At 45.5% G+C, this 27695-nt stretch overlaps 1 protein-coding gene across 1 annotated transcript in view; it reads left to right on the top strand.

The window, feature by feature from the left end:
- LOC147748343 (dehydrogenase/reductase SDR family member 4-like) overlaps positions 1-27695 on the top strand; it is a 272283-nt gene that overhangs the window by 173082 nt on the left and 71506 nt on the right. Inside the window, exon 7 of the mRNA XM_086960490.1 lies at positions 3707-3841. Coding sequence (XP_086816616.1) covers positions 3707-3841 — 135 coding nt within the window. The remainder of the gene's footprint in view (positions 1-3706; positions 3842-27695) is intronic.

Raw genomic sequence — 27695 nt, 5'->3', positions numbered from 1 at the left:
AGAGACCAAACAAAAAGGACTGGGTGACTCCCTCACATGCGTTACCACGTTTACACCTGATTCCAACCGTGTAAAGAACATCATCAAAAAACATTGGGACAGCCTGAAAACAGGTATTCTGCACCTTCCAACCCCGAGGTTTGCCTTTAAATGGACAAGCAACCTCAAAGATATGCTCATACATATCAGACCTAAGGTCCAAAATACTAAAGCACCGCCACCAGTGAGGGGGCACTACCCCCGCAGCTTGTGCACTGTGTGTCCCTTTACAACAATGACAAAAGAGATCACATTTGCGAATGGGTTCAAGTGACAGATCAATAAGCATACAAATTGCATCATGGTCAACTGTATTTACATGTTAACGTGCCCATGCAAACTCCTTTATAAAGGTATGACGACCAGATCAGTGAGAACACGAATCACAGAACACCGTAGTAATTTCAGGTGCCACAAGACAAACACCAAAATGAGAACACATTTTGACCAACTGCGCCACTCACCAGACTCAATCAGGTGGTGTGTCCTAGAAGCACACCCTGGTGCAACAAAGATACCCTTTTCAGAATTGAACAGAGAAGGGTGTTGCGATTGGCCTCAGACAGAGAGGGTCTTAATGAGGACATCCAATGAGGGGCCCTGACGAGATGACAATCTGACCAGACTTTGGTCTTATCACCACATTGATCATTGTCACAAACAGCTTCTAATGATACTGACTGCCTGTAACAGACATGACAACCCCCCTATGTATGACTCAACAGAGGACTGCTTCTAATCTGAACTGATCCATGCAATCCAGGTGGACACTGACCTTCTGCTCTTGCTGCAAACCTTCTTTATTGGCATGAACTTGCTATAATCCTTCCATGTCACGCTCTCCACACGTGACAGCCTCACCACGTGACTACACAATTACCACGACTAGCTGGTGAATGAATAAATGTTGTGAGGCACTCAGTTACCTACTCCTCGTGATTGCATAACTTAGGTGGAGCCCCGAAAGGTCTATTCCTTTCTAGACCAATATTCAACCCCCAGTACCCACCACACAGATCATTAACACCTCACTCATCACTTCTAATATGATGCTGATGACGTAGTGGTTCCGATTGCCAATACGTACACAACTACTTAGCTTGGTTTGAACACCTTGTCTTTACTATGCCATTGATTGGCTATGCTTTATTTACCACTTCCAACATGGTGCTGGGCGGTGTCTGGGTTATTGTTCTGTGCAGTGCCGACGCGAAGGAGGAAGGGCCCGCCCACCACGTTTGCGCCTACCATTATCCTACCGGGACCGGTGAGTGAGGGTAGGTCTTCTCAACTCAAGTAAATGCAATCGCCCTGACGAGACCGTTAATGGTTAATCCTGGCCTTTACACCACTCGCATTGGGGCTACGGGAGACAGGATCATTAAAATATTTCTGCGTGGACCACTATCTCCTGTTTTACCTCACTTTCTTACTTTCTACATCTACACTCACTAGGGCACTCACACGCACTGCACCTTATGGCAAAAGGAAAAAAGATCTCTGCTAAAAGGCCCCAACAAGGGCGCCGATCGGGAATTGCAGCGCCGACCCGATAAGGAGCAGACCCGATGATGAAGCAAGCCACCCCACTGATGCGGGGTGTGTGAGGGTCCTTTTCCAAAAGGAGGAGACCTTCTCCTGCCTCTAGTGTGTACTTCTGAACACACTACTTGCACATCAGCCAACAGTGTTCACTAGGAACTGCATACCATTCTGTTTTTGTTGGCCTCTAGAGTCTGTAAGTCACAGGATTCTCCACTGTTCGAATACACTCGCGGCAGCACTTAAAAGGTTTCCACAAGGAACCACACCGCTCTTTTACTGTCCATTTTAGGTATATTTGGCTGTCATTATTAGCCTGCAGACATCACACCGCCTACTTAGGGGCCTGCTTTCAGGGAAGGCACCATTCCCTGAACCCTTCTCCCTTCTTTTACCGAATCCATTCACCCCTCATTACCTCCCCTTTCTCTATAAGTCTCCCCATCCTATCTCACCCACCTCACGGGTAGACATTATTTTCCCTTCATCATTTTGGACAGATATACACTGCATTTATGATGCACAAACTTTACTGAGCTAAAGTACACGCTACTATTCTGTATGCACCTCGGTTGTTGTTCTTTCTTTTTGAAAATAATTAAATTATTTACACCAAACTAACTGGACATACTTAAGGTGCCCAGATTTCCATTTGTACTCTTTTTACACATAAATAAATACAGAAAAATAGTGATTTCTTTCTGTATTTAGTTGAATGGAAAATACAGAAGGCTTTTCTTCTCTTCCTTCCAGTCAATCTACATGCGGTCAGTCTTGATTGTCCCATCAAGGTTAGTGCTGACTGACAGCATGGGGAAGTTAAAAGAAGGGATAAGATTACCTTAAACAGCTGCATCTATGCACCTATGTCTGAACTACAGTGATAAGATTTACAGATTAGTGCGTTGTTATAATATATATGCCTGCTTCTAGTACTGAGACCTGATATGTACTAATTGTGAGTTTACATTTACTATTTAACCCGTTCCATGCGTCGGACGGCCCCCAGGCCAGCCGAAGTCTCAGTGGGTGTGTGCGGAAGACGGCTGGGGGGGCCGTCCGAACCCCGCTCACTCATTAATTCTCTAGCGCCGCGATCAAGGCGTTACACCTACATTTCCTCACACAATGCGGGATAAATATGGATAAATAAGGAACAGATGAGTAAAAAAATAAATAACAATAAATACAGATTCAAATGTCAAAAAAATAAAACTGGTCATACTGTAATTTAGTTCTCCAGTATGCTTGCAGTAGCATGTGAGACACCTATTGTCACAACCAGCAGCCACCACATATAGGGGTCTATTACGATCATGCTCGGAAAGCTTCCGACCTTAGGTGATAGGCTTTCCGACCGAGATCATCGGTTTCAATTCCGTCCGGCTGATTACAATACAGTCGGTCACAATTGAAACTGTCTGGTCATTCCAGCTGGATTGTGGCAGGCTCAAGGAGCCTGTTGGCCAGTGAGATGCCGGCATATAATACATAAGGATGGTGTTTTACGCTGTCCGGAATAAGATTCACGGTTTTCCGTCAGGCTTTCCATGCCGGGCTTTTCGACATGGAAAACTTGTCCAAAAGCGTGTTTGGGGGCACCTAGCAAAGCCCCCATCTGTTTGTGGCCTCTGGTTGGGGTCTGAGGAGGCTCTTGTTGATCTCTTCACCTTGTGGCGGGCACCTTGAGGTGCCTGCCATGGTGTGCAGGGATTAACCCATATCCCATTTCTCTATGGGAGCTTCCGATTTCACCATGTATGGTCATATCAAAATTTGGCAGTCGGGACCGCAGACTGAGTTTGGTCAGATACGTTGTCGGGCGGGACATCGTAATCGACCCCATAGTGTTCTGTTTGACAGTCAAGCATTCGTTTGTATTTACAATTAGATTACATTTTATTTCTCATTTGCAAACTTATAAGCTGTATTTCTTTCATCAATCTGGAATCACCATCCTCACTGTTTTGTCATTTATTTGTGTAGACTTTCTTTGAGATATTCAGTGTGTGCTGTATTCAACTAGGGCCACTTTTCCGCATCAGTGGAAGTGTTCTGTTACTATGTTGTTCTCTTCCAGTCTGAATCACTCTTTCTGTTCCTGTCTCTGTTTTCCATACCCTAGACGATTGGTCCTTATTGTGTGAGCAAGACGGCCCTCCTCGCCCTCACCAAAGCACTGACACCTGACCTGCTAGCGATGAATATTCGAGTGAATTGTGTTGTTCCCGGACTCTTCAAGACAGACTTCAGCGGCGTTGTGAGTATCTAATGAAGATATGATCAAATATGATGGGAGGCTGAGAAAACAAACCTTTCGTTATCCCGTTCTTGCCCAAAGCCTCATATTTGTGTCTTTCCTTTATAACCAGAGCATTTAATAACATAGTTTGTATTTTGTGAACATATTTCTTGATTTTCAGACATTCAACTTATCTATGTTTATGGTCAAAATTCACATTGTTCGCTAACAGTACCAGTGTGAATTACGACATGTAAAATTATCGAGCTAAGACCAAAAGCAAGTTGGACTGTAAGTAGGAATGCCAGTTTTTAATATTGGTCTGCCATAATATTGAGGCAAAACAATTGACAAGCAACATATTGAGAAGGTAGGCATTATAGGTAAGTGTAGATTTACTATTCGTAACTCTGCATTTATGTAGCTTGATATACACACACACACAACATGAAGAGAAAGTGCAGCTTCAATTTTTTTGACTCAGGGACTCGGTACCTGCGATATAAAAAAAAAAAAAAGAAAAAGGTGACATAATGGAGCAGGGCCCTTGTGGGGATTCTCAGAGTGACTCCCTCTTAAGTCGAAATAAAATTTTTTTTTTTTGCTGCGCCATGGCACAGAGGCACTACTGTGAGACTCAACATTGCTCCTATGTAATTTCCCAGTAGTACCATGGTGCCACAAGCAAATTTGAGGGGCTGGGCCTTGGGACGCTGCAAGACCAACAGAGATGGCCAGCAAATGGTTCTTGCTGCCTGTGGGGAGTTGGGCATGACCAAGAGCTACCATCAACCCTGGGTTACACACTGCCTTAGAACATGCACAGTGGGGGTTGGCAGCCTGCGAGGCATTGAGCACAGGGACAGGCCACAGGCCAAGTCTTGCAGGCAACCCCAAGCTGGGTTCGGCTGCAGGCTATGCGCAGTGGGTGGGGAGGCGTATGGTAATTTAATGTTAATTTACAAAAAAAAAAAAGTTTAAACTGGTGTTATAGTTAGGAATGAAGGAATGGTCTTTATTGCAAATATTAATTAGGATCATAGCATGAAAATGTATCAGCACCATAAATCAACAAAAATTTACTTCAGTGCCATATTTATCAAGGGATTTGTTACTTTTGCGTGGTGCAAAAGCGGCGCAGCTCTTGAAAAGTGATTTATCAAGCCACGCAAGCCCACCCTGCTTGGCCATGAGTGGCTTGATAAATCGGGAGTAAATCAACACAGGGCAAATTGCTGTATCGCTCTGCCCCAGGGAGGCATTCCATGGGTGTTGTGCAGCTGTTCTCATGCAACACCCATCGATTTTGATGCATTTTCCGATTTGCCATTACTGTGGAATCTGGGAATGCGCCATATTTCCATGCCTTCCCAGTAGAGGAAAAATATAAAGACATATCTTTATTTCTCCTCTTGTTTTTCTCTTTCTAAATTTCTAGTGTGCTGTATTCTGCAGCACACATAAAAATAGGAAAATGCCTCAGGGGATTGTTCTTGTGCAGGAAGGTGCACCTTCAAGCACAAAACAATCCTCCTTACAACACAGGTACCCATGCACCATGGTGCAAGAGTGACTACGTTGGCGCTAGGAAGCACATTGTGCGCCAGCGCTCGGATAAGGCAGGAATGCGCCACATTGTGATAAATATGGCACATTTCTGCCCTTTCCCTGTAACACAGAACAGTGCAGCAAGGTGACTTGCTGTGCTTCATTGATTTACTATTTGATAAATATGACTCTCAATTTCAACATTCTGAGTATCATAGGCGTAAATGATTATGTGGAAAAAGAAACGAAAACCCTCTGCTGTTCATATAGCCTAGGGAACGCTCAATATGCAATTTTGTACATAAATAGTCAGTATCTTACTTAATTGATAGGAATTTATCTTGTTTATTTACTAATTTGGAAAATAGTTTATCTGGAAAGTCCTTCAACCAGAGGTCCCTAACTTCAAATTCCTTTGTGTCCTTTCCAAGTAAAATAACTCACTGGAACCTTTATCTATCATTGTGCAAAGATAAAACTTCAGAGTATCCAGGTACCCTCTTTTTAACTTACAACAATAAGAAATAAATCAGGCTTGAATAAGCTGTTTGCATCTAGTCAGAATAAATTCTAATATTAATTTGCTTGGGAGCACGCAGAAGTGAATCTAAATGCCTGGCGGTAACTCTTACAATGTATTATCTCATGCCAGTCTCTCAGTTTCTCTTTAAATACAATAATGCCCTAAAGAATTATTGAAGTTAGTTTACAGTTCATCACTTTACATAATTGAGTTGTATCAGAGCAAAAAATATACTTTAGAAGACAACAGAATATTGTGCTTAAAAAAGTGGCTTGGTTCCTGATGTTATGTACCCTATTGCGTGCACCCTCTCCTCAAACCAAACCTCTTGATATTTGTAGTGAGGCACTGTATTAATGTATTCATTGCCTATCTCCCAGTGGCCTTTATTTTTTTTTTAAAGACAAATATTATTATGTCAGAGGTCAAGTACAGTGCAGAGCTCCTTAGTCCAGGAAACATCTGCCATATTAGACATCACAAATTATTGTCATTGACACGCAGTTTATACTTTATCATAATCATGGTTATGCAAAACATTACAACATAAACATATTGAACCCCCCCATTGCAATATTCCACTACTACATTTCAGATGCGCCCACATCACCCAGCCCGCCAAATAAATTACCGTCACTACGTAATTGATCCTTCACCCAAGTGGCCCGCATAACAACCCTGATACAGATGCTTCCACTGGAGGTACTGGATCCAAATAGAGACCCCGGTAGTCAGCCCATCTTTTCCAGACCTTAGGGTGCTTTTGCAGATATCCCCTGGCCTTGAATATTGGGATTTCCAATCCCATACAGAAGTCCAGCCCATTTTTCTATGCTGAGAGAGAAGGTGAGGCCGATGCCTTCCACAACCTTCCTATGTCCCTCTTTGCCAAAGTCAGTCCCAGCAATAGCAGATGCCTCTTGTATTTATTACCCCCTACACCCATCGTGATATGTAAAATTACTAATCTTGGGGAGGGGGGACCTCCCACCCCAACACCTCTGCAAGGCAGGCCAGAACCCCTCGCCAGAATCTCATGAGCGCTGTACAATGCCAGATTGTATGCATTAGGGATCCCTACTCCCAACCACACCACAGGCATGTCGGGGATGACACTAGACCCGTCCTCCACAACCTGAGCCTTGTATAATAAACCAGGTGAAGGTATTTAAATTGGATGAAGCGTAGCCGCATTGCTATCGCTGCTCCCCAAAGGGAGGCCAGTGCATCCACCCAATCATCTCCAATTATTGGGCCAAGATCGGTCACCCAAGCTTCTCTGAGCTTATCTAGCATATAGAGCTGTTGGTCACCAGTGACTGATAGATCTTCTAGATTTTGTGGTCCTGCAGATCGCCCATAAACACTTTGGCTTTAATAGGACTGAACTCTGGGAGGACCTCTAATCCCGAAATGCCAGAGTAAATGGCATGTCGAAATGGGAGGTATTTATTAAATTGAGTTTTTGGCATCTTATACTCTTGTTGAAGATCTTGGAATGATTTCAGAACCAAGGCACGCATCACATTTCCTGTCATAGAGATTCCTATATTGTCCCACCCACGAAAAATGGGCAACACAGCAAGCTGTGGCAATCGGCCATTATGCCATAGCAGAAATTTCCCCAGTCAACTTGTTCCACCACCCCATCCTGCAGAGGGATTGTTTCCACATCTGGAATACTACACGAGTGGCCGGTGGTAAAGAATTGCGCAGGGGCGCCGAATACAATATAGTGTGAAGGTAGAATCTCCCAAACACCTTCGTTCCACTGCATACATCCTTCCTATCCCCATGCTCTCATTCGTTCAGCACCAATAGATGCAATGCCATATAAAATGATTGGACATCGACGTAGCCAACCCCTCGCAATACGTCGACTGAAAACAAGTCCACAGCGCAACCCTTGACACCCCCCTGCCCACAAAAACTGGCCCGGCGCCCCATTAACCTGGCAAAACCACACAGTGGGTACCGGGTATGGGTGGTAATGTAGTTGGTAGAGCAAGAGCAGCGACACCATTTTAAAAATAGCCGACCTACCATAAATGGAGAAGGACATGTGCGACCAAGTTTTCAGCTCCTCACGTATCCGTGTCCATATCTGGACAATATTTCTTTCCCATGCCACCCTCGGCAGATCCGACAGGCAAACTCCCAAGTATTTCACACCCTTCGTCATCACCTGAACCGTCGATGCCCATGGCCCCAGTCCTGCGGGTCCCCAAAGCACCCACAAAGCGGATTTACGCGGATTCCTGAATAGGCCTGAGTTTTCCCCAAAAATGTGCATAATGCAGAGTAGCCTCGGTCCCGTCCTGTTGATGTCTATTAAAAAGCATAGGATATTGTCCGCATATAATGCAATGCGATCCAAGAGCCCATGAGCGCAGATAAAGCCTGCCACCTGCGCATCCATCCGCACTCACGCTGCCAGAGGCTACTCCAATTGGGAATATGAAGGAGGTAGATCCTTCAACACGCACCAATGCCGTGAGGTCTGTATATAACAATTTCAAATATGACAACAATCACGGGCCCAGGTTAAGACAGTCTAAGAGTGCACATAAGTACACACAACTAAGGGAGTCAAAAGCCTTCTCCATGTCCACCAGCAAAAGGGCGGCTCTTACTCCCGTTCCCTTAATGTTGGGTATGGCAGTGTGGGCTCGTCGGATGTTGTGATGCGTCGCCCTTTGGGGCTTAAAGACAGCCTGATCTGGATGGATCAAAGTGGTTATATGGGGTTGAAGGTGATTAGCCAATGCCTTGGCCTCAACATTCAACAATGAAATGGGGCGATATTAAGCATGTTGGTCCAGGTGCCGGCCTGGTTTATGATATTCAACCACTTCCGCGTGTCTCCAGTGCCGTGGAAGACGGCCTTGGTCCCTCGCTTCGTCCCCAACTCGGAGAAAATGAGGCCCCAGGTTAGAGAATTATTCTCTCATGGAAATCCATTCGGACCTGGCGCCTTTCCAGAATTCAAATTTGGCAGCGCTATGCCAATCTCTTCCTCGGTGAGAGGGAGGTCAAGATCTGCTCACACTTTGTCCAAGAGGGCACGTGCGGTGAGTCAGCTATAAAACGGTTTATTATGCCTTCCTGCAGTAGTTCCTTAGGGGTGTACAACTCCGCAAAGTAACTTGCGAAACTCTCTGCTATGAGGGAGGGGTCACTAAGAGCCCTCCCTTCTTAGCCTGGTATACTGGGAAGAACCTATGTATGCAAGGCCCCTTGACACAGTCTATGGAGTAATTTACTAGACTTGTTGCCCCATTGGTAGATTCTGCTACGGGACGCTAGCCACGCAAGACGGGCCTCCTCCAGCAGGGTGTCCGCATGGGACTGTCGGCGCACCAGATTCCCTCCCTCCCCCCTACTGTTCCTCTCCAGTTCCATTATATGGGCTTCTGATTGCAGAAGCGATTCCCGCCGGGTTTGACGTGCTGCTATGCAAAATGAAATGTCTACTCCCCATATGGTTGGCTTCAAGGCCTCCCACAGGATTCCAGCCTCTGCTACTTTCCCCACATTTATATCCAGATATTGCTTGTTTTGCCTACCCTATGTGCTCCCGATATTCCTCATCCTGCAGATGCCAGGGGGAGAGACGCCAGTGAAAGGGCAGTTCCTCAGAGCCCAGCTGCACCCGAAGAACGACTGGGGAATGATCGGACAAACCTCTTGGGAAGATCTCGACCGCCCGCACCCTACTAATGGCACTTAACGGTAGAAATATATCATCAAGGCGGGAGTAAGAATCATGAGTCGTTGAGAAATAAGTGTATCCCTGCTCCTTCCCATGCAGCCATCGCCATGGATCCACCCAGCCCAATCCCAGCGCCAGGGAGTTCAGTTTGGTGTTTTGATGTACATTAGAATATCCCCCTATCCTCCATCTATCTATGGCCATGTACATCACATCATTCTAGTCCCCCCCACTATGCCGTCCCGTCTGATATATCTGCCCATAGAGTTATGAGGCGCTCAACAAGAGCCCACGACAGCAGTGAGGGGGGCATAGACACAGCCCAGTACTGTAGGAGAGTAGGACCTGCTTCTTATAGTTACCCCCAATTTTGCTGATGTTACACTGTTTTCAGCCTAGCTGCTTTCTCATATAAACTGATTGCATGTATTTTAGGTACACTCTAGATTGGATTCTGGGGTACCCTTATATGTCCCTAGTATATGTTATACTATGTACCTAGGGCATTGGTACCTCCCAGGGGCTGCAGCATGTTTTATGCCACCCCTGAGAGGCCACTCATATTGACACCACAGATCTGCTACTGCAACATGTGTAAGGTAGTGCATGCACCCCTTACTTAGATATAGGTTCACTATATCTACCTTATCACTGCACATATGGCAGGCCTTATCAATCCTGAAGGTAGGGTGCTAGGTTTTATGTGAGAGGGTGCCCATTAATGAGCAGAGCCCCTCTGCAGCCTTCGAAATCTATTCTCCGGGGTTGTTCTGTGATGCAGCCATACCACATACTCTTAAGTGCATTATAAACTTGTGGTAAATGCTAACTTTAAAATGGCTGCACAGAAACCTGTTGTCTTTGGTGTCAAACACCTTGGAATCATACCTCCACACCAGTATCTGGTGTGGGAGGTATGATTCCACCCTCCTAGAGGGAAAAATATGACAACACCGGTACACCCGGTACCAGCTTTCTCGACCCTGGCATCACAAGATGGATGCTGCCAGCCACAGACACAAGTCTGCCCTCCTGCTGCTGGACGAAACGCCAGCAGGGGAGGCTGGGCAATAGGTTTCCTGTCACAGGGAGGTGTAACCACCTCCCAGACAGGATTTAGTGTATTGGGGCTGGGTGGGTGCACTCTGAGAGTGATTTAATATCTGCACTGGCGGCACATTTGGTGTTCCACTGTATACTCAGGCTCAAACTGGTTGCAGGAGCCATTTGCTCCTGCTCTGGCATGAAACTGGACAAAGAACATGGGTGTAACCACCCCTCTGTCCTGACCCTCTCATAGGTGGGTCCCCAGAGTTTGTCCCACCCTTTCCTTGGGTATAAAGTAGGAACCCCTGGCTACAGGACTTTAGATTAAGCTGGATGAAACTCTGCTACAGAAACCTCTGCGTTGGATGACTGAAGAATCTCCCTTGGAGTAAAGGAGTTACTCCCCTGCTAAGCAGGCATCAAAGACACATCGGAACGGTTTGCAACTTCGATGCTTTTGAGGACTCCGAAGACTATTGCAATACAGGAGGGGGGTTTTCTAATGTCCCTGAGGTCGACTAGTGTGCTCAGCAAACCTGAGACCCATATCCCTTGTGGTGACCATGCAACCTGAACCCCTGGGCACCATGTCCATTTGCAGAAGCATCTGCTTTCCGGCAAACCCTGAAGTTGTGTTTGTGCTACTTGTAGTCCAGACCCTGAGCAGTGATTCCACTGAAGATTACCGGCCTACACTCCACAAGTGCTCCGTAAGCTAATATTTAGTGATTCCTCTCAAGGTCCCTTCGCAATAACTTGTCTGTTGGCCTGTGGGTCCCTTTTAAGGCAACTTTAACTTTCAGTGGGCTTTCCTGGTTGCTCCAGATGTGCCCTGACTCTCCAAGGCTTCGAGAGTCCCCAGGACCTTGCTGGTCTTCACCGAAGCATCTTTTCTCTGACCGCATGGGTTGCAGTTGCCAAGGGTTTTTGGTATTCAATTCAGACACTGACCCCCCAGCACTCGACCTCCTTCATGGAACAGCTCGCCTGTGGACTTTGGTTGTCCTCGACATCTCCCTGTCCCTGTGACTGCAGAGTCAAGCTTCACCTTTTCTCACCTGAAGCACTCAACATCGGTGGGCATTAGTCTACCGGGCCCCTGGTCACTGTTGAGTGACCCAGACTCTGTTCCCTCTGCTTTAAGGTTCTTCTCAGCTTCGATCCAGGCTTGGATCACACTGGACACTTTTCCTCTTAACGGCAGCAGCACTTTACAGCATCACTCCATTCAAAACGACGAAGATTCCTGACACCATTTGAGACCTATGCACCCAGCTTCCCTGGGTTAGGTAACATGAGTACTCCGGTGCTCACATAGGTGCTGGCCTTAGAACCTTCTACATTTGAAAGGGTTCACTCAAAGTCCTCTCCTAAGTGCCCTTGAACTTTAAAATTCCAACAGCGACTTTCTCATAGAGCTGTACGGAGCTCGGGCCTGTGTTCTCACACTTCATGTGTCCCCTGTGGGTCCCCTGTGTCACTACCTTGAGTCACTACCTTGGGTGGTTCCTTTGGGTCCCAGAGATTCTATGTGCTCTAGGCACTGTGTCTAGTCAAGTCGTGGTCTCCCCCTGGAGCCCACTGTGTATCGTGCTATTTACTGTCGTTATAGTGATTTAATATTGTGTGCTTTGTTCTCTAATCTCATAAACAGGTTAGTAGAGAGTGTTTAGTAATACATGCATATATTTTCTATATTACTTGTGTGGTTCTCCTTTCATTTGGTCATTCAGGAGGTTATAGAATGGTAAAACAAGCTGCTTTACATTCCTTTGATCCTTATTCTTTAAAGGTTGTCTTTGACCTAATCATCAATAAGGGTCGTTTGGGCTGGTGCAAGGTGCCCACTTTAATAGTGGACAGCATATACCAGGCCAACCTCTCACAAATACCACCTGCTCCTCATAAATAATAGCCCTAACAAAGAAGTGTCTCCCCTGAATGTCTGTCCATGTCTTGTGATGTTTGTATGGGACCCTACGATTGATTAGAACCGCAACCCCACAGGACCCCCGGGTGAACCCACAGTGTAATACTTGAACGTAACCATATCTGAGGAGGCATAATGCTTTAGTTACCAATAACTGTGTCTCCTGAAGCATTAGAAATATGTACTTTTTAGCCTGTTGGAGTATGGCCCCTCTTTTAACTTTATCTAGCGCCCCTCTGACATTCCTACTCACGATCCAAAGGTCTCCGGCCTGGAGTCGCACCCTATCTATAGGAACTGCCATCTAAGGGACTCGGGACTGCGGTATGTAGGACAATTATCTAGTATGCAAATAGTGGCCCTGTGTAGCGGTGATGCAGTGCAAACATACAACATGTATCCTCCTACTTCCCCCCACCCCCTATACCTCACATCTGCTGAAGTATCTGTCGCAGCTGAGGTGGCTTTCAAACCCCATTGGGATCTCCCCTCCCAATGAATGGGCAGTCCCCCCGAATATTGAGAATCTAACAAAGGTACTAGCCCCACTCTCACTTTGTCAGTCTGAGCATATGGCACCAATAACCCCCCATCCGGGAGAGTCCTGATGTGGTTACGATGCCGAAGTCCCCTGTGGGGCACCAAAATGGATTTTTTGGGGTCCCTGCAGGATTTGGATCGGCGTCTCGATCTCAACCTCCTAGTTCCTTTGACTTTAGGCTTGAGTGGCTTGCTAACTACATCACGGAAGAGGAATCTGATTCTAGCCTGGGCGGTGTGCGATGCCGGATCTTCACTGTTTCATTCGTGCAGTTAAAAACATATTCTGGATACTTAAAGAACAGCGTGCAAGACAGGTACACTACTCTCTGGCGGGATACAGCGACGCATAAGGAAGTTTCATTTCTCTGAGTCCTTGGCTGCCATGAATGATTGACGCTTCTGATGGACTAGTCTCTTATAGTCCGGAAATATGAGGGTACGAATGATTTTAAATATCAGGGGTTCTTTAATTCTAGCCCGCTTTAAAATCATGTCTCTTTCAGGATAATTTAAAATCTTTGGTATGATAGGCCTTGGTCTGGCTCCCGGTAGCGGCTTCTGCATTAGGGCCCCATGAGCGCTTTCAACAACGAAACAACAGGACAGTGACTCCAGGGGAAGCCAGCTCACAAGCCACTTAGTCAGGAACTGTTCCAGATCTCCCCCTTCACATCCTTCAGGGAATCCCACAAAACGTAGATTGCTTCTCCTGGCCCAGCCCACTGCATCCTCTACCCGCGAAGCCAGGCCTCTGGTGACCGTCTCCAATGATGCAACTTTTTTCTGCAAGGATGTGACATAATCCTCCACTTGCGAGACCCTGGTCTCAGCCTCCGTAATGCGCTCCGTTGCGTTCCGCAGATCTTGCTTTAGGAGCATGACGTCGGAGCCTACCTCGTCAATCTTTGCTTCCAAGGCACCCTGGGTTGTGTGATGGCCGCCATCAGTGTGGCATTATCTGGGATGCCACCTTGTGCAACCCCTTGTTTGGTTGCTGAGGCCCCTGTTCTGGTGTAGCAGCCCAAAGTGCTCTGTTTAGCAGAGCCTCCTGTTTTTTTAATCTTTTGTCATGATGAAGTCTAGGCGCTAATCCCACAAGATGGCGACTATATATTCTCCAAACAGGTCTCCAGGCCAAACCACGCCCTTGGATCTTGAGGCTTATAGGCCTTCTCCCTTTGCGGTCTCAGCTTGCAATATCTGGTTCTGTGTTAAAATCTCCTGAAGATATAGGACGCGGGCGGAGACCTTCAGTCCACAAGCTGCACTGAGTGCTAGCTCGGCCGCCTCCTCGGATAGTCGTATCTCCTCCCCCACTGGGTGTCCCACCTTCCTCCCCGGCGTTCCGTCTAGCCATCCAGGGTAATGCTCCTCACCTCCCGCACCGGGTTCCACACTATACACGAGGCCTAGGCCCGGGCCATCACCAAATAGCAGTCATTAGCACAGGTGATCTGCCAATCGCAAAGCCGGCCTCCACCCTGTGATTCCACCTTCTGCCACTGCCAGGGGGGACGTAGATCCATGTATAGGGCTGTCCGCTACAGATCGGGGCTCTGGCAAACTCCCAGGATTCACTGCCAGTAGCCCCATGTCCGGCTCCACTCTCCCGTGCCTCCAATATTCCTCCACCTCTGAAGGCAAGGGGAAAGCAATCCAGGACTCAAGCCTGAATACTATGGCACATAAAATGGCTGCTTCGTCCCTCCACTAAGCTGATAACAATGGCTTGTGTGGCCCAACCGCTCCCACACCGGCCCTCATGCAGCAGGCCCACACACCACAGCAGCCGGGGAGTATCAGAGCGCGGGCCGGCTCACGGACAGCAACCGGGGCTCTGTGTAGTACTATCAAGGGCCCCACCACGGGCAGCCCGGACTCCGGCTGGTGCAGCTCCCAACTCCGTCCTTCTGTGAGTCTGCCCGACCCCCTCACATGGCCTAATCCAACTGCAGGAATCAAGGAAGAAGAGGGGGACAAAGGCACTAACTGGGCAACCTCCAAAGACCTCCCAGCCACACAGGCACTGTCACTGCTGCAACACCTGCTCCGATTCAGCCACCAGGAGCTGATGCAGTCCTCAGTCAGCCCTTCTGCACTCGCAGCACTTCAGCACTCCACGCCTGTCGTGCGTCGCTCAGCCGCTGCCAGGATGACTCTGCCTCGATCTCACCCATTAGGCCTCTAGGGCTGCGTACTCGCTGCAAACTCTGCGATCCCGGCACCCTTAAGGGTCACCACCGCCACCACCAGGTTCGACTACAGCTGCAGGGGACCCACGATGCAGATTTGACCAACGAAGCAGGATAAACGAAGGATATTTGATATGGGCCCAGTGGAGCTTGCCTAACGCGCGCCCACCATGTTGGATTGCTAGGCCACGTCCCCCGTGGCCTTTCTTTTTTTTTTTGCTACTGAAAACAATGATCTTGTTTTAGTTGTGTTAATTTTAACATCATTGCTCATGCAATTTCGTAATATTTTTTCGTGAGGTGACTCATTTGGACAGTTTTACCCAGATAACCTCTATTGACATTGTCCAAGGCTGTAGTAAAATCAGTGAAGGCTGCATAAAACAAGGTCTCTTTAGTGATCAGGGTTTTCTCTACAAGCATTGACAAAGCAAGAAAGTTATTATCAGTGCTACATCCTTCATCAAATCCTGTTTGGAAAAAAGTAATTAATTTTGCTCCCTAGCCCACTTGAAAGATCTGACATATTCTTTGTGATCCTTTTTTTGTAAAAAGGGACTAATAATTAACCTCTCCAAGAATCCGGGATGGTATTATTAGTAAAGCAAACTTTATAAAGTCCGCTTAGCATTGGCAACCAGTCTACCAATTCTTTAACAATAATCCTAGCTCTCTCCACTATTCTGCTGCCATTTTTCCCTACACTTCCCTTTGAGCTTAATTTTATAGCTTACCCGTGCTCCTTCCAATCTGTTGAAGGTTTGCCCCCTCTATGCTCTTGTTTTCTGCACTTGCAGGAGCGCTTCCAGTTCACCTATTTCTCGCCCCAGGGATCCATGCTCTTCCCTCGCCAACTTGTTTTTATAGGATGCCTGGCTCTGAAGGACCCCCATGTGCAACTTTTATACGTGTCCCAGACTATGGCTAGAGGGGCAGACCCTATATTATCCATAAAGAAAGCTCGATTGGCCTCCTGCCCAATTCCTATTTCAGAGAGAAGGGCCAGATTAACTTGCCAGCTGGAATTTTCACATTAGACTGGAAGTTCCATCAACACTATCACAGCTAAGTGGACAGAAAGGTGTACTGGCCGATGTTTAATCTCCCTAAGTCCCCCCACCATAGTATTGTTTACAAAGAGATAGTCTAGCCTGGAGAAATGGCCATACTTCTGACTATGAAATGTATACTCCCCCTCCCGTCCCCTTCTATTTTGCCACATGTCTGCCAGACCCATAACCTGCAGGCTGCTTTTTAGGGCCTGTCTAGCCTTTGGGGTATTAATGTAATCCCTCCTAGTAGATATATCAAGATTAATATCTAACAATATATTAAAATTCCTTCCAAGTATTATTGGGAGAGGTGCCTCTAGTAAGTTTCACTCCAGTGTAGAAAGATAGGATGAGTCGTTTGTGTTCGAGCCAAGAAAAACGGCACATAGAATTCTATAGGTATAGCACTTCATCTGCCCTACCACCGATCGTTCAGAACAGTCAGTTTTAAAGCATACCAAATCTAAACCAGCCCCTTTCCTATGATAATTGCCGCCCCCTTGGAATATTCAGCATGATCGGAAACAGCCTATCATCCCATCCACTTTTGCTTTAACAACAAAGTTCTGCTCTCTATTGCCGTCAAATGGGTCTCTTGCTGAATCAATATATGGGCGAGGCTATACTCCAAATATCGTAGCACTGTATTCTGCCTCCCCTAGTCCTAAGCCCATTTACCTTCCATGTAAGGAATCTTGGGGCATATCACCAAGCAATAGCGATAATTATCGCTATTGCTTGGTTAGAGCCAAAAATTTACCGCTGAGCTGCGGCGATTTTTATCGCAGATAAACCTTGGTATTACCAAGGTTTATCGTAAATGCGATAAAAATCGGCTGCAATGCATGAATATCGCTGAAAAGTCAGCGATATTCATGCATTACCGAGCTAATGCTCTTAGCCATGTTATCTACCTCCCATTGGATAACATGGCTAAGAACTGTTCAGGGCAGGTGTTAGCTTTTGGAGATATTCGCGCTTAGCGCGAATATCTCCAAAAGTTGGTAATAGGAGATAGCGATGTTAGCGACTGTTTCCAGTCGCTAACATCTTGGCACGCCCACTTTGCATGTCATTAGTGATAAATATCACTGACATGCAAAGTGGGGCCCAAGATGGTCGCTATCTCCTACTAGCTGTCGCTAACTGGTGTTAGCGACAGCTAGGTAATAGGGAGATAATTTTATCTCCGCTTTCTTGGCTTTTAAAGCCAAAAAAGCGTAGATAAACCCCCTTGATAATATGCCCCTAGATTCTCTACCTATCCCTATCAAATCTGACCATTAACCCTAGACTTTTACACATGGTGCCTCATATACTGGTGCTATCTCCAGGCCAAGTTATCATTGGGTGCGTTAAAAAGTGGCGATCATGAGGACTATTATACTTTTTTGGGATTTTCTTCCACTGCGCCTCACCGAGTGCCCAACCACCTACCCTCATCCCGGGAAACCCTCCCATCGCTACCTGGCATTATTGAATGCTGCATTGGAAATTAAACAAAAAACAAATAATGTTAATATTATTGAAGAATTGGTAGTCAACCCCCAGCCTGAAGTCACTGAGAGGGCGGAGGAAATGAAGAAGCATTTACTCTCCCAATTCTCATCTCTCTATAAGGTTAATCCAGACTTAGGGGATGGCTGAGAGATAGGGAACTTCCAGGACTCACGGGCCAGGTGCTGAATATCTGAGCAGCTAGGATCACTGAGGCAGAAATCCAGAAACATCTGAAACGTGCAAACAATGGGAAGTTTGTGGGCCTGGTTGCCATTCCCTCCAAGCTTTATAAAAGACTAAAGGGGGTGATTAGACCAATGTGGGGGAAGTTATTTAATTATATTTATTTTGGGGGTGTGAGGGCAGATTCATGAATCAAGGAAGGAAGCCACTTTGGTGCTAATATTGGCTAAGGGTCCTAAGAAGATGGATTCATATCTGCCAATTTCATTATTAAATTCAGATTACAAGGTGTTTACCAGTATTCTTGCAAGTAAGGCTGGCTCTTCTGGCTCCCAAATTATTCTATCCAGACCAGAAGGATTTTGTCCCCAAACGGCAGATCCATGAGTTCACACAACATCTCATAGGTAAAATCGATCTTGCTGAAGCCTACTCTGCTCCTTTGGCTATATTCACATTGAAAGAAGCCAAAGACTTAAATTTAGTCTGTCGGGAGTATTTGTTTGAGGTTGTGAAGGTGCTGAATTTGAGCTTGAATTTTATCTCCACCCTGCAAAGGATATACGGAGCTCCATTGGCCTGAATTCTACTTAATGGGATGTTGACTAGGAGTTTTAATATCTATAGAGGTACCAGGCAGGGTTCCTCCCCCTAGTTTTCGACATCTATATGGAGCCATTTGTCCAAATGCCTAGGGGACATAAGCAAGTAATTCCATTTGCATCACAAGGATTTAGTAGTAAGATAGCCCTACATGCCGATGATCTGACAATCCGTACGGCAGACCCTCATAGGACTATCCCTACAGTCGTGGAATTGGAAGAAAAGTTTGTGGCCTTCTCCAGATATTCCATCAATAAAGGTAAATCAGATATTATGTGTTGGAATGTACTTGGCCGGCACGGAGATATGAAGTTGGATATTTGGGCTTATATATTGTCCATCTCCTAGAGGCAATTCTGGCACATAACTTGGGGAGGGTTGCTAGAGAAATTGATATGTTGTCACTAAATAGAGGAACCTGCCACTAAGCATATATGGGCGGCTAAATCTGACTAAAATGAGTATCCTGCATAAACTGACATATCTTTTCAAATTCAATCCACTTCCCTTCTCTAAATCATTAATTGCCATAAATCCAAGGGAATATAACTTTTATGTGGGCTTCTGTGACAGCTAGATTGGCATGGTGGAAAATGATGTGGCATTTATTGAAGAAAGGAGGCTTGGCATTGCCTGATTTGGGGAAGTGTCGTCATGCCTTTACGTGGAAGAACTATACAATGTTGTTAGGGACCAGATAGTTCAACTTGAGATTGGCTGCTAATGGCTATGACTAAGGATCTGAGGAACCATGGCCTTCTATACAAGCTTGGACGGAATGTTCTAAATGCAGCAATTGGGTTCTGCTATAAAATTGGGAAGGCCCTGGGCATTAATTACTGCTCAGATTTTCCCCCTATTTGGAACTCCTTGGATACCACGGAATGCCCACACGATAGCTTGAGTCTCCCTTTGAGGGACATTAGTATACCAGTATGAGGGTATCTTCTTACTGTCCAGGGTTTAGTACTTGGCAGACATTGATGAGTAAACTAAGGGCTGGCTTGCAAGATTTAAATATGTGCAATTGCTCTCATGGTATTCAAGTGCGAAGCAAAAAATTGGAGGCCCTTGGGAGAATAAGACTACGTTACAGGATACATGGCTATAAAAAAAGGGGTCTTCATATGGTACTGGATGCTGGTGGATGCTGAGGAAAGTAAATTGCAGCCTCAGTTCTTGATCAGGGAAGGTACAGCAATGGGATCAGACCAGCAACATTTGTGGCAAGCATCGTTCAAGCTCTTGTTCAAAGTTGTCAGACTAGCCAATTTAAAAAGGAATCACTTTTTACCCTTAATAGGATCACCTGAACCACCCAAAAGATTGCAAGATTTGAAAAACATCAGGCCATGGGTGCAAATGTGGCTATCTTGAAGCAAACAATGAACATATGTTCTTCTCTTGCGTCTTGCTTTAGAGGTTTTGGGATGATGTGAGCAAGACTTTGGCCGGGATCCTTATAGGCACTGTTGTGGTTAATCCCATACTGGCCCTATTTATGGTAGATATTGCAAAACACAATCCCCTGGATGTCGCACAGCGGCCCTTCCTGTTCTGTTGCTTCTCGCTAGAAAGGAAATCTGCAAGAACTGGCTTAATCTCAAAGCCCATCCATGGAGATATGGTTAAAGGATGTACACTAGACTTGTAATTTGGATATTGGAGATGTAAACAGAGGAGCCACCACTATCTATGATAGCTTTCTGAAACGAGAAGGAAATATGGATATGTAATTTCAAGCAGTCCTATGATTACACCTGGGTGCCAATTCATCTCAGGCCTTTGTAGCTTGTCTCTATGGCCATGGCAACCACTGTCACTAGGATTGTGGTGGGCTTCGATTGAGGTTGTGCCAATAACAATTACTTGTTCAATGATAGGCGAAAAAAAAAGAATTGTCAACCAGTGGTCCATCACATATTTAAAGAAGGAGGCCGGAATGCCATTAGGGCCCAGTGCCTTGAGCAGATTGAATAGCTGTTTGTATATCAAACAACGAAAAAACGTTCGCCTTCTCTTCTCCATTAACATTTTTAAAATCAAGAGGACATTTATCAATTGAGGCTTTGCTGTCATTGAATAACTTTGAAATATAGTTAATTCAAACAGTTATAGTTATGTATGGTTATAATATTGTACTTCACATTAAAAATAAAAACCTAGAAATTTTCTGAAAAACCAAAGGTAAAGAGATGCTATAGGTACATGAAAATGTGAGTTAAAACAATGTTTCAGGCAAAAAAAACACTGAAGTAACTATAACTCATACCCCCAAAAGGCACTGCTTATGACCACATATGTTATATCGCTCATGATATGTTCAATGCACCACTGATAACATCAGTGCGACATCTGAAATTACATAATTGGTTACAACACTGCATGGCAGGGTAAGAGCTATAGTTACTCCAGTTAAATATACCTGGTAAATTTCAGTGGTTTTTTTTGTTTAAAGATCTAATAACCGTCTCAATGGTATAGTTGACTGCCAAAAAACCTAAAGGGGACATTCTCCCATATCAAAGCTGTAACAATTGGATTTCCCCAATTCCAAACCACCGGTGTTTTAATCTGAAATAAACATTATATATGCCACTTGACCTTCAATGTTGACTCCTGCCAAATTCTTGCAACTCCTACATTATTGGCTCTAGGCCAGTGGTGACACCTCTCAGATATAGAGGCACATCATCCATATTAAGTGAAATCAAGTGCCAGGTTGGAAGATACTTGCATCCTAAGGGCTCATTCCTTCCAAACTCCCCCTTGATTTCCATCTGGGACTAGGCGTTATTGCAACAAACTCCGAGACTCATTGACCCGAACCCATGGACCGAGGTTGCAATTACACAGGCCGGGGATCTTTATAATAAAGGGAAACTCATGACATTTCAAGAGTTGGTTGAACTGTACGGGTTGAGCGCTGGTCAATTCTTAACATATAACTCTGTGCAATGGGTGATAGACAAGACTTGGGAAAATGGTGAGACTGAACCATCCATATCACAGACATTGACTACATTGCTGACTTCCGACACCACCCGTCATGCTATTACAATGCTATATTCTGCCCTCAATATTGTCCAACCTGACCACGCCATTCAGGCACACGGCAAAAAGGAAGCAGTCTTTCCACACCCACTCACTGACGCAGCATGGACCCGAGCTCTGTAGAAGACCAAGACGTTTCTCGTAATCCCAGGTTGCGCTTCATGCAGTTTAATTATATTCGGCACACTTACCTCTCCCTGGACTGTCTCCAGCGCAAGCTCCTGACACTATCTCCAATATGTCCCCATTGCAAATTGCTGAATGCAAACTTCATACCTATGGTATGGGCTTGCACACCATTTTCCCAGGCATGGAAGGAAGTCAAGCTCATAGTTGCGGGATTGTCAAAACATCCTCTCACCGCCACTCCCGAGTTTTGCCTATTGGGACTGCGCCCTCAGGCTAAAGGTGACAAACACATTCACAAATTTATTGACTTGCCTTCGTTCTGTATAAATGGAACTTAGCCATGGGCTGAAAGTTCCCCGCCCCACCGGAGATCCCGGGATGGTTACGAGTACTGTTGACCTGGACCATGACAAAAACACACACTCTGAGAGTGCTGCGCCTGAGGGGTGACTACCGCACAGGGGGCGAGGACTGGGAGACGCATTTGATCGCTATCGAAGCCAAAACTGACAACGTCCACCTTGAGCACGCCACATACCCGACGTGCTCACTCATAGAGGATTGAGGAATGATAACATGGGGCTCAGGTTCTCACGCCCTCCACACCCACTGCTATCTACATCTAGTACTAATAAACAAGCATCCCCAGGGGTAGCCCCCTATCATGTCTGAGTGCTTGCACACATGCATCCACACTAGTGGCTTAATCAGTCATCTGATCTTCTCCCCATGCATTTCCCTGCTGTATCAAGCCCATACACTCACCACTGCCCTATAGTAACATACATTTGCACTTGCCTGTGGCTCTAATTCTCACTACATGCATAATATCCATGCATACAGACTTAACATGCTATGCCTTATATATTTATGAACCAGAGCTCTCATGCTGTTAGATTGTTGTTTCTTTTTTTTGCCCTTTATCCTTCTTTTCTTTTTCCCCCACTCTCTCCTTTCCTCCCTCGCTTCATTTGCATAATATGAGACCACCTCATATGTTACATAACTCTTTCTGTAATTTACACACACATTTTTTTGGGGTGTTATCATCACCAAAATGTCTCTTGAACAATCAATTTACATTTTCATGTAATTCCATGACCACACTAGTGCGATGTAATGATGATACATGTGCACGCAACATGATGGAAGAATCACTTTTTATTATTATATGATGTTTTTTACGTATTTCTGGGAAATCAATAAAAATATTTACAAAAATAACAAAATTCAAAAAGTGCCAGTTTGGAGCTATCTTTGTGCCCTATACTATACCAGGCTTCTCTTTTTACCATAAAGACTCATAGTTCCACTGCCAAGGCAAATACATGTGGGAAAAGGGGAGAGCCCTGTGAAGTGCTCCTTTCTCCCCACCACGAGTTCTATGTGACTCTTCCAGTACAGACACATGCCATGAGCCCACGTACATGGATCCATATCATCATGCCTTTCATTGCACCTATTCGCCTCAACTCAGCATGTATGTAATTTCAAGGTAGTGTTTCAAATGCCTTTTCCAGATCCATAGAAATTGCATAATCGTTGTGTTGGACGTGTTTTATTAAACAGACTGTTCCGTCCAAACACAAACCATTCTATTCAGGGCAGACAATCAGTGGGAAAAATGTGTGATCAGTATTATTCTCGGATTTTGTACAGAATTTTATAGTCTGTATAAACTATGATATTGTATGGTATCACATTTTACCAAATAGGTCTTGTCTAGACACTAGAGGTGGGCGTAACTTGCGTAGTTCCATGTAATCATGCAAAATCCCCCCAAGATTCTGCAGCATTAAGTGGAATTAGGCAAAATTAAAAAATCTGCATCTAGCTACATTTTCTTAGTGCAGAAATGCTTGTTTGCATCCAAATTAGACAAGATGATGCTTTCTCGTGCTAGGAAATATTGCTGTATAACAGAACATGAGTAGTGAGTGTGTGTAGCCGCCTGCTAAATGTACACTGGGGTAGGATTCATCCCCAACATACTCCCGGCATTTAGCACTATTTTCTTAGTGCACAATGCACCCTTGCATCCAAAATGGATGTGAGGAGGCATTTTACACTAAGAAATAGCACTAATTGCAACAGAACACGAATAGCGAGTGCTAGCTTATTATTCTCAAGCAGTAGGATATCCCCCAAAAAATTACTTTTAATTACACTAGTGGGCATAACATTGTTAATATCAGTAATTCTGTGCCAAAGAGTACCATAGAATAGAATTACCAAAAGTACTGATTACTCTGGAGTAATTGATCATTAATGGAGTTGTCAGCTTCCTTCATCTTGCCTGACATGTTCTTCTTATTAGCCCTTATGAGCCCAAGTCCAGTTCCAAAATGTCGATCCTATTTTGGAGTGCCTCTTGGCCCCTCCTTATGGCTATACGCACATGGTCTAACTGGTCCGGTTGAGCACTCTGGGTACAAGCAGTTGGGGTTTAATTGGCATCTGGGTGCCCACTTGCCTAGGCTGACAATACTTCAACCTGCATCTCCAGCATATGCCTCTGTGTCCTCACCACCTTCAGTTTCCCCACTGTGCATCAGAAACATCTATTGATGCTCTTTTGTGCAAGTCAAGAGCTACATTGTACAGCTGAGATTCAGGCAAGCCAGTCATCTGCACCATTTGCAAGTGGCCCCGCCCAGACTTTCTTTCACCATTAATGCAGGATCTTCACATGTGCAAAGCAGATACCACCATTGTATCAACAGTCTAATTATTTCCTGCAGTGATCTAGTCTATGATGTGTTCACAGTGTCTAGCATACTTTCAGTAGGAATGAGCATATGCCACCTCTGTCTGTAGGATGCTTGACTTCCATCCCAATTGCTGGAAGCACAACCACCCAACCTCGAAGAGAGGGTCAACTACACAAACATGGTCTTCAGATTAGTAATGTAATGAACACTCCAAAATTCAGACACACAAGCTGTTAACTCAACTCACCAACAAAAAGTACAGCCAAAGGAACGTGCAAAGGAGGGGTCTGCTGGAATCAGAAATTTTGAGTATTTTCGAGAATGGGGTTCCTCATTTTCCAGTATACGTTTGGGTTGATCAGTTCCACAGTCCGTTATGCCCAAAGCTGTCCCTGCTCTAAGCCAGTTCCATAATATTTATGAGCAGTGACAAAAACCTCCCGGTATGGCAGCCTACCCGGTTCAGATTTACCTGATTTGATGGACCAACCAATGCCCAGTTTAGTGCTTTTGGCTTTCTATCAAATTCAGGGAAGGCAGATAGGGAACCCCCTACAGGAATTGATGGGCAGCATTGCCAGTGTTTGCATCGCAACTCCTATCTCCGTGATGTTTACAGAAGCAGTACATCTGTTAGGAGCTCTAAAAAACATGTCTCAGCACATGAGCAGTCAGACACATTTATCAATGATGTGCTTTGTGATGCCAAAAAAAGGACTTAAGCTTGCCCAAAAGGTATATTCTTGACCATATGGGAATTTCCTCTGCATGGTAAACAGACCTGATTTTCTGCCTTGAGTGCCTGAATGTATGTGAAATGAAACTGGTATCCTGACTTTTATTTTGGCCCTGGCAGTATGATAATCTAGTTTAGGCACAGAGGCCTATGCCTGTTACTGCTAATTCGAGGTCCAGGATCTCTTCTGTGGCCTGAAGGGGAGCACCTATTGTTCCCTCATAGTAGGTAGGCGACTACTGTTAATGCCTTGGTTGCATAAAGTGGTGATGGCAGGGTACTATGTTGAATTAAGAGGTTGACATGGCCGGACTGACGACCGGGCGTTTTGGAATGCCGCCGAGCTGGGGGCTGATTTCACTGCGGTGGGGGCTGATTTCACTGCGGTGGGGGCTGATTTCGTTGATGGAGACCTCCGTGTGCTTTGAAAGAAACAAAGCAAAACGAATTTCGTTCAGCACACTCAGGTCCCCATCAACGAAATCAGCCCCCAGCTCAGCAGCATTCCAAAACGCCCGGTAGCCAGTCTGGCCCTGAGGTTGACCACATCTTTTTCCCTGTGTCACCGTGAGGTAAGTGATCTGGTTTCCTCTCATGTAAAGTTCTGTTGTTTTCTGAACCCCAGAATTTTTCACGTACATTTTTTCTGCCTGTCAACTGTGTGCACATGCGGTACGGTTGTAGCACATGTATGGTATTATGATTATGCATGTACTGTGAGTTTAAGTTCTGGAGCCAGTGACATTCATTAGTCTAGAATGGCACAAGATTGAGAATGAGGATAGCTTCCCCAGAGAGCAAAAGTGTATTGTCTGCATATCTGTGGCTGGAGGGTGAAGACCCAGGAACTGAAGTGAAGGAGATGGAGGCAGGGTTATCGTTATAGAACAAATGAGGTCCTTCATAGCATATGGCTGCTTGTTAGCTCTTCCTAGTCACTGCCATTTGGTGGATGGAAGGAGTGAGGGGTGGGAATACACGGCCTCAGGTATGAGGCCCTATCAGCACTTTTGCATTGCTGGAACGTCAGTTTTTTGACATTCCGGCGGCGCAATGTGCCACCGGCATATTTTTAAGGACATGTAAATTCACGTCATATGGCTTTTCAAGGCCCTATAAATATGTGCCCCTTTCATGCAGAAAACTGTGTGAAAGGGGCATTCCAGGGGTGTTGTTGGGGGCGTTCCCAGCCACATCCATGGTTTTTTGACAAAAGTATCATGCCAGTAACGCGGGCATCCTTGCACCATGGTGCAAAGGTGCCTTTGTTGGCTCAAGGCAGCCCTTTGTGCGCCGGCGCAGGGTAAAAGGACATGAATGCACCATATTGAATAGATACGGTGCATTCCTGCCCTTTTCTTTTGCCGTAGGGCATTACAGCAGCAAGGCCTGCTGTGCTGACCTATGGCAAAAAACCTATAAATGGGGCCCACAGTTTCTATTGTTCAAGGTGAGGATTTTCTAGGGTGGGTATGCCCTTTCATCTCTTTCCCTGATTACTGATCAGGACGACTGATGACAGCCAGGTACAGACAACTTACACTTCGTGTTTCTGCTTTTGGATGCAGCCCTATTGCATGTGCTACCCGCTGTAGGAAGCATCACTTTTTACATAGTCTCTGTCTGGGCAGAAGCATGGAATGAAATCAATCTAAACCATTTCTAAAGAAGTGGATCCACATCCTCTATCTGGAAAACGTGAATAAAAATGAGGTTTAAGCCAACTTTCTCTGTTCAATTCCCAAATGCTTCTTGGCCAAGGAAATGGAGTTCTCTACAGAGTAATCGATGGGCTGCTGTTGTGTCGGCTGGTAGTCAATTTCCCAGAGGTGAAATATGAACTTTCTGCTAAAGGAGCTGAGAGTCTGCCCGAAGTGCATATATGCCTGCCTACTGAGGGAATGAAGCTGTGTGCCTGGCCCTTTAGGAGGATAGACTTCCCATAAGGAGAAGTTCAGCAGGTTCCTGCTGGGAGGTGCACACAGATAAAGCTGACTTTCCCAGAGTGTGAAGCCAGGAGTGACATCTATTGTGAAGTTGTCATTCAGTTCACTTTGTGTAGTTTCAGTATAATCTGCAGGTAGACTGTGCCTGAATAATCTCTCTATTTTTGCTCAGGAGTCTGTCAAGGGCTGCAAGATTTGTGCTGCCTCTGCTGATGCTGTAAAAGAAGCCAACGTTTCTGCTGAAGCGAATCCCTGATCAGTTTGCAGTCAATGACTGCCAGGAGACACCACCTTGAGTGATTAAACCTTGAAGTTCAAACTGCCACACCAATATGCCTGCTTGTAGATGGGTGGTAGGGCTGAAGAGGATGGACATGACCCTACAGATAAGCCTCATGGTTTGACCTTGTGAGCATAGTCCCAATAGGAGGCTTCTGGTGTGGGCCACACAAGAGGGGAGGTG

Source organism: Lissotriton vulgaris, chromosome 1_1, assembly GCF_964263255.1.
Source record: "Lissotriton vulgaris chromosome 1_1, aLisVul1.2, whole genome shotgun sequence".
In the NCBI taxonomy this organism is placed as follows: domain Eukaryota; kingdom Metazoa; phylum Chordata; class Amphibia; order Caudata; family Salamandridae; genus Lissotriton; species Lissotriton vulgaris.
Note: the sequence above shows the minus strand (reverse complement) of the source record. Positions and strands in the feature narration are given on the sequence as shown.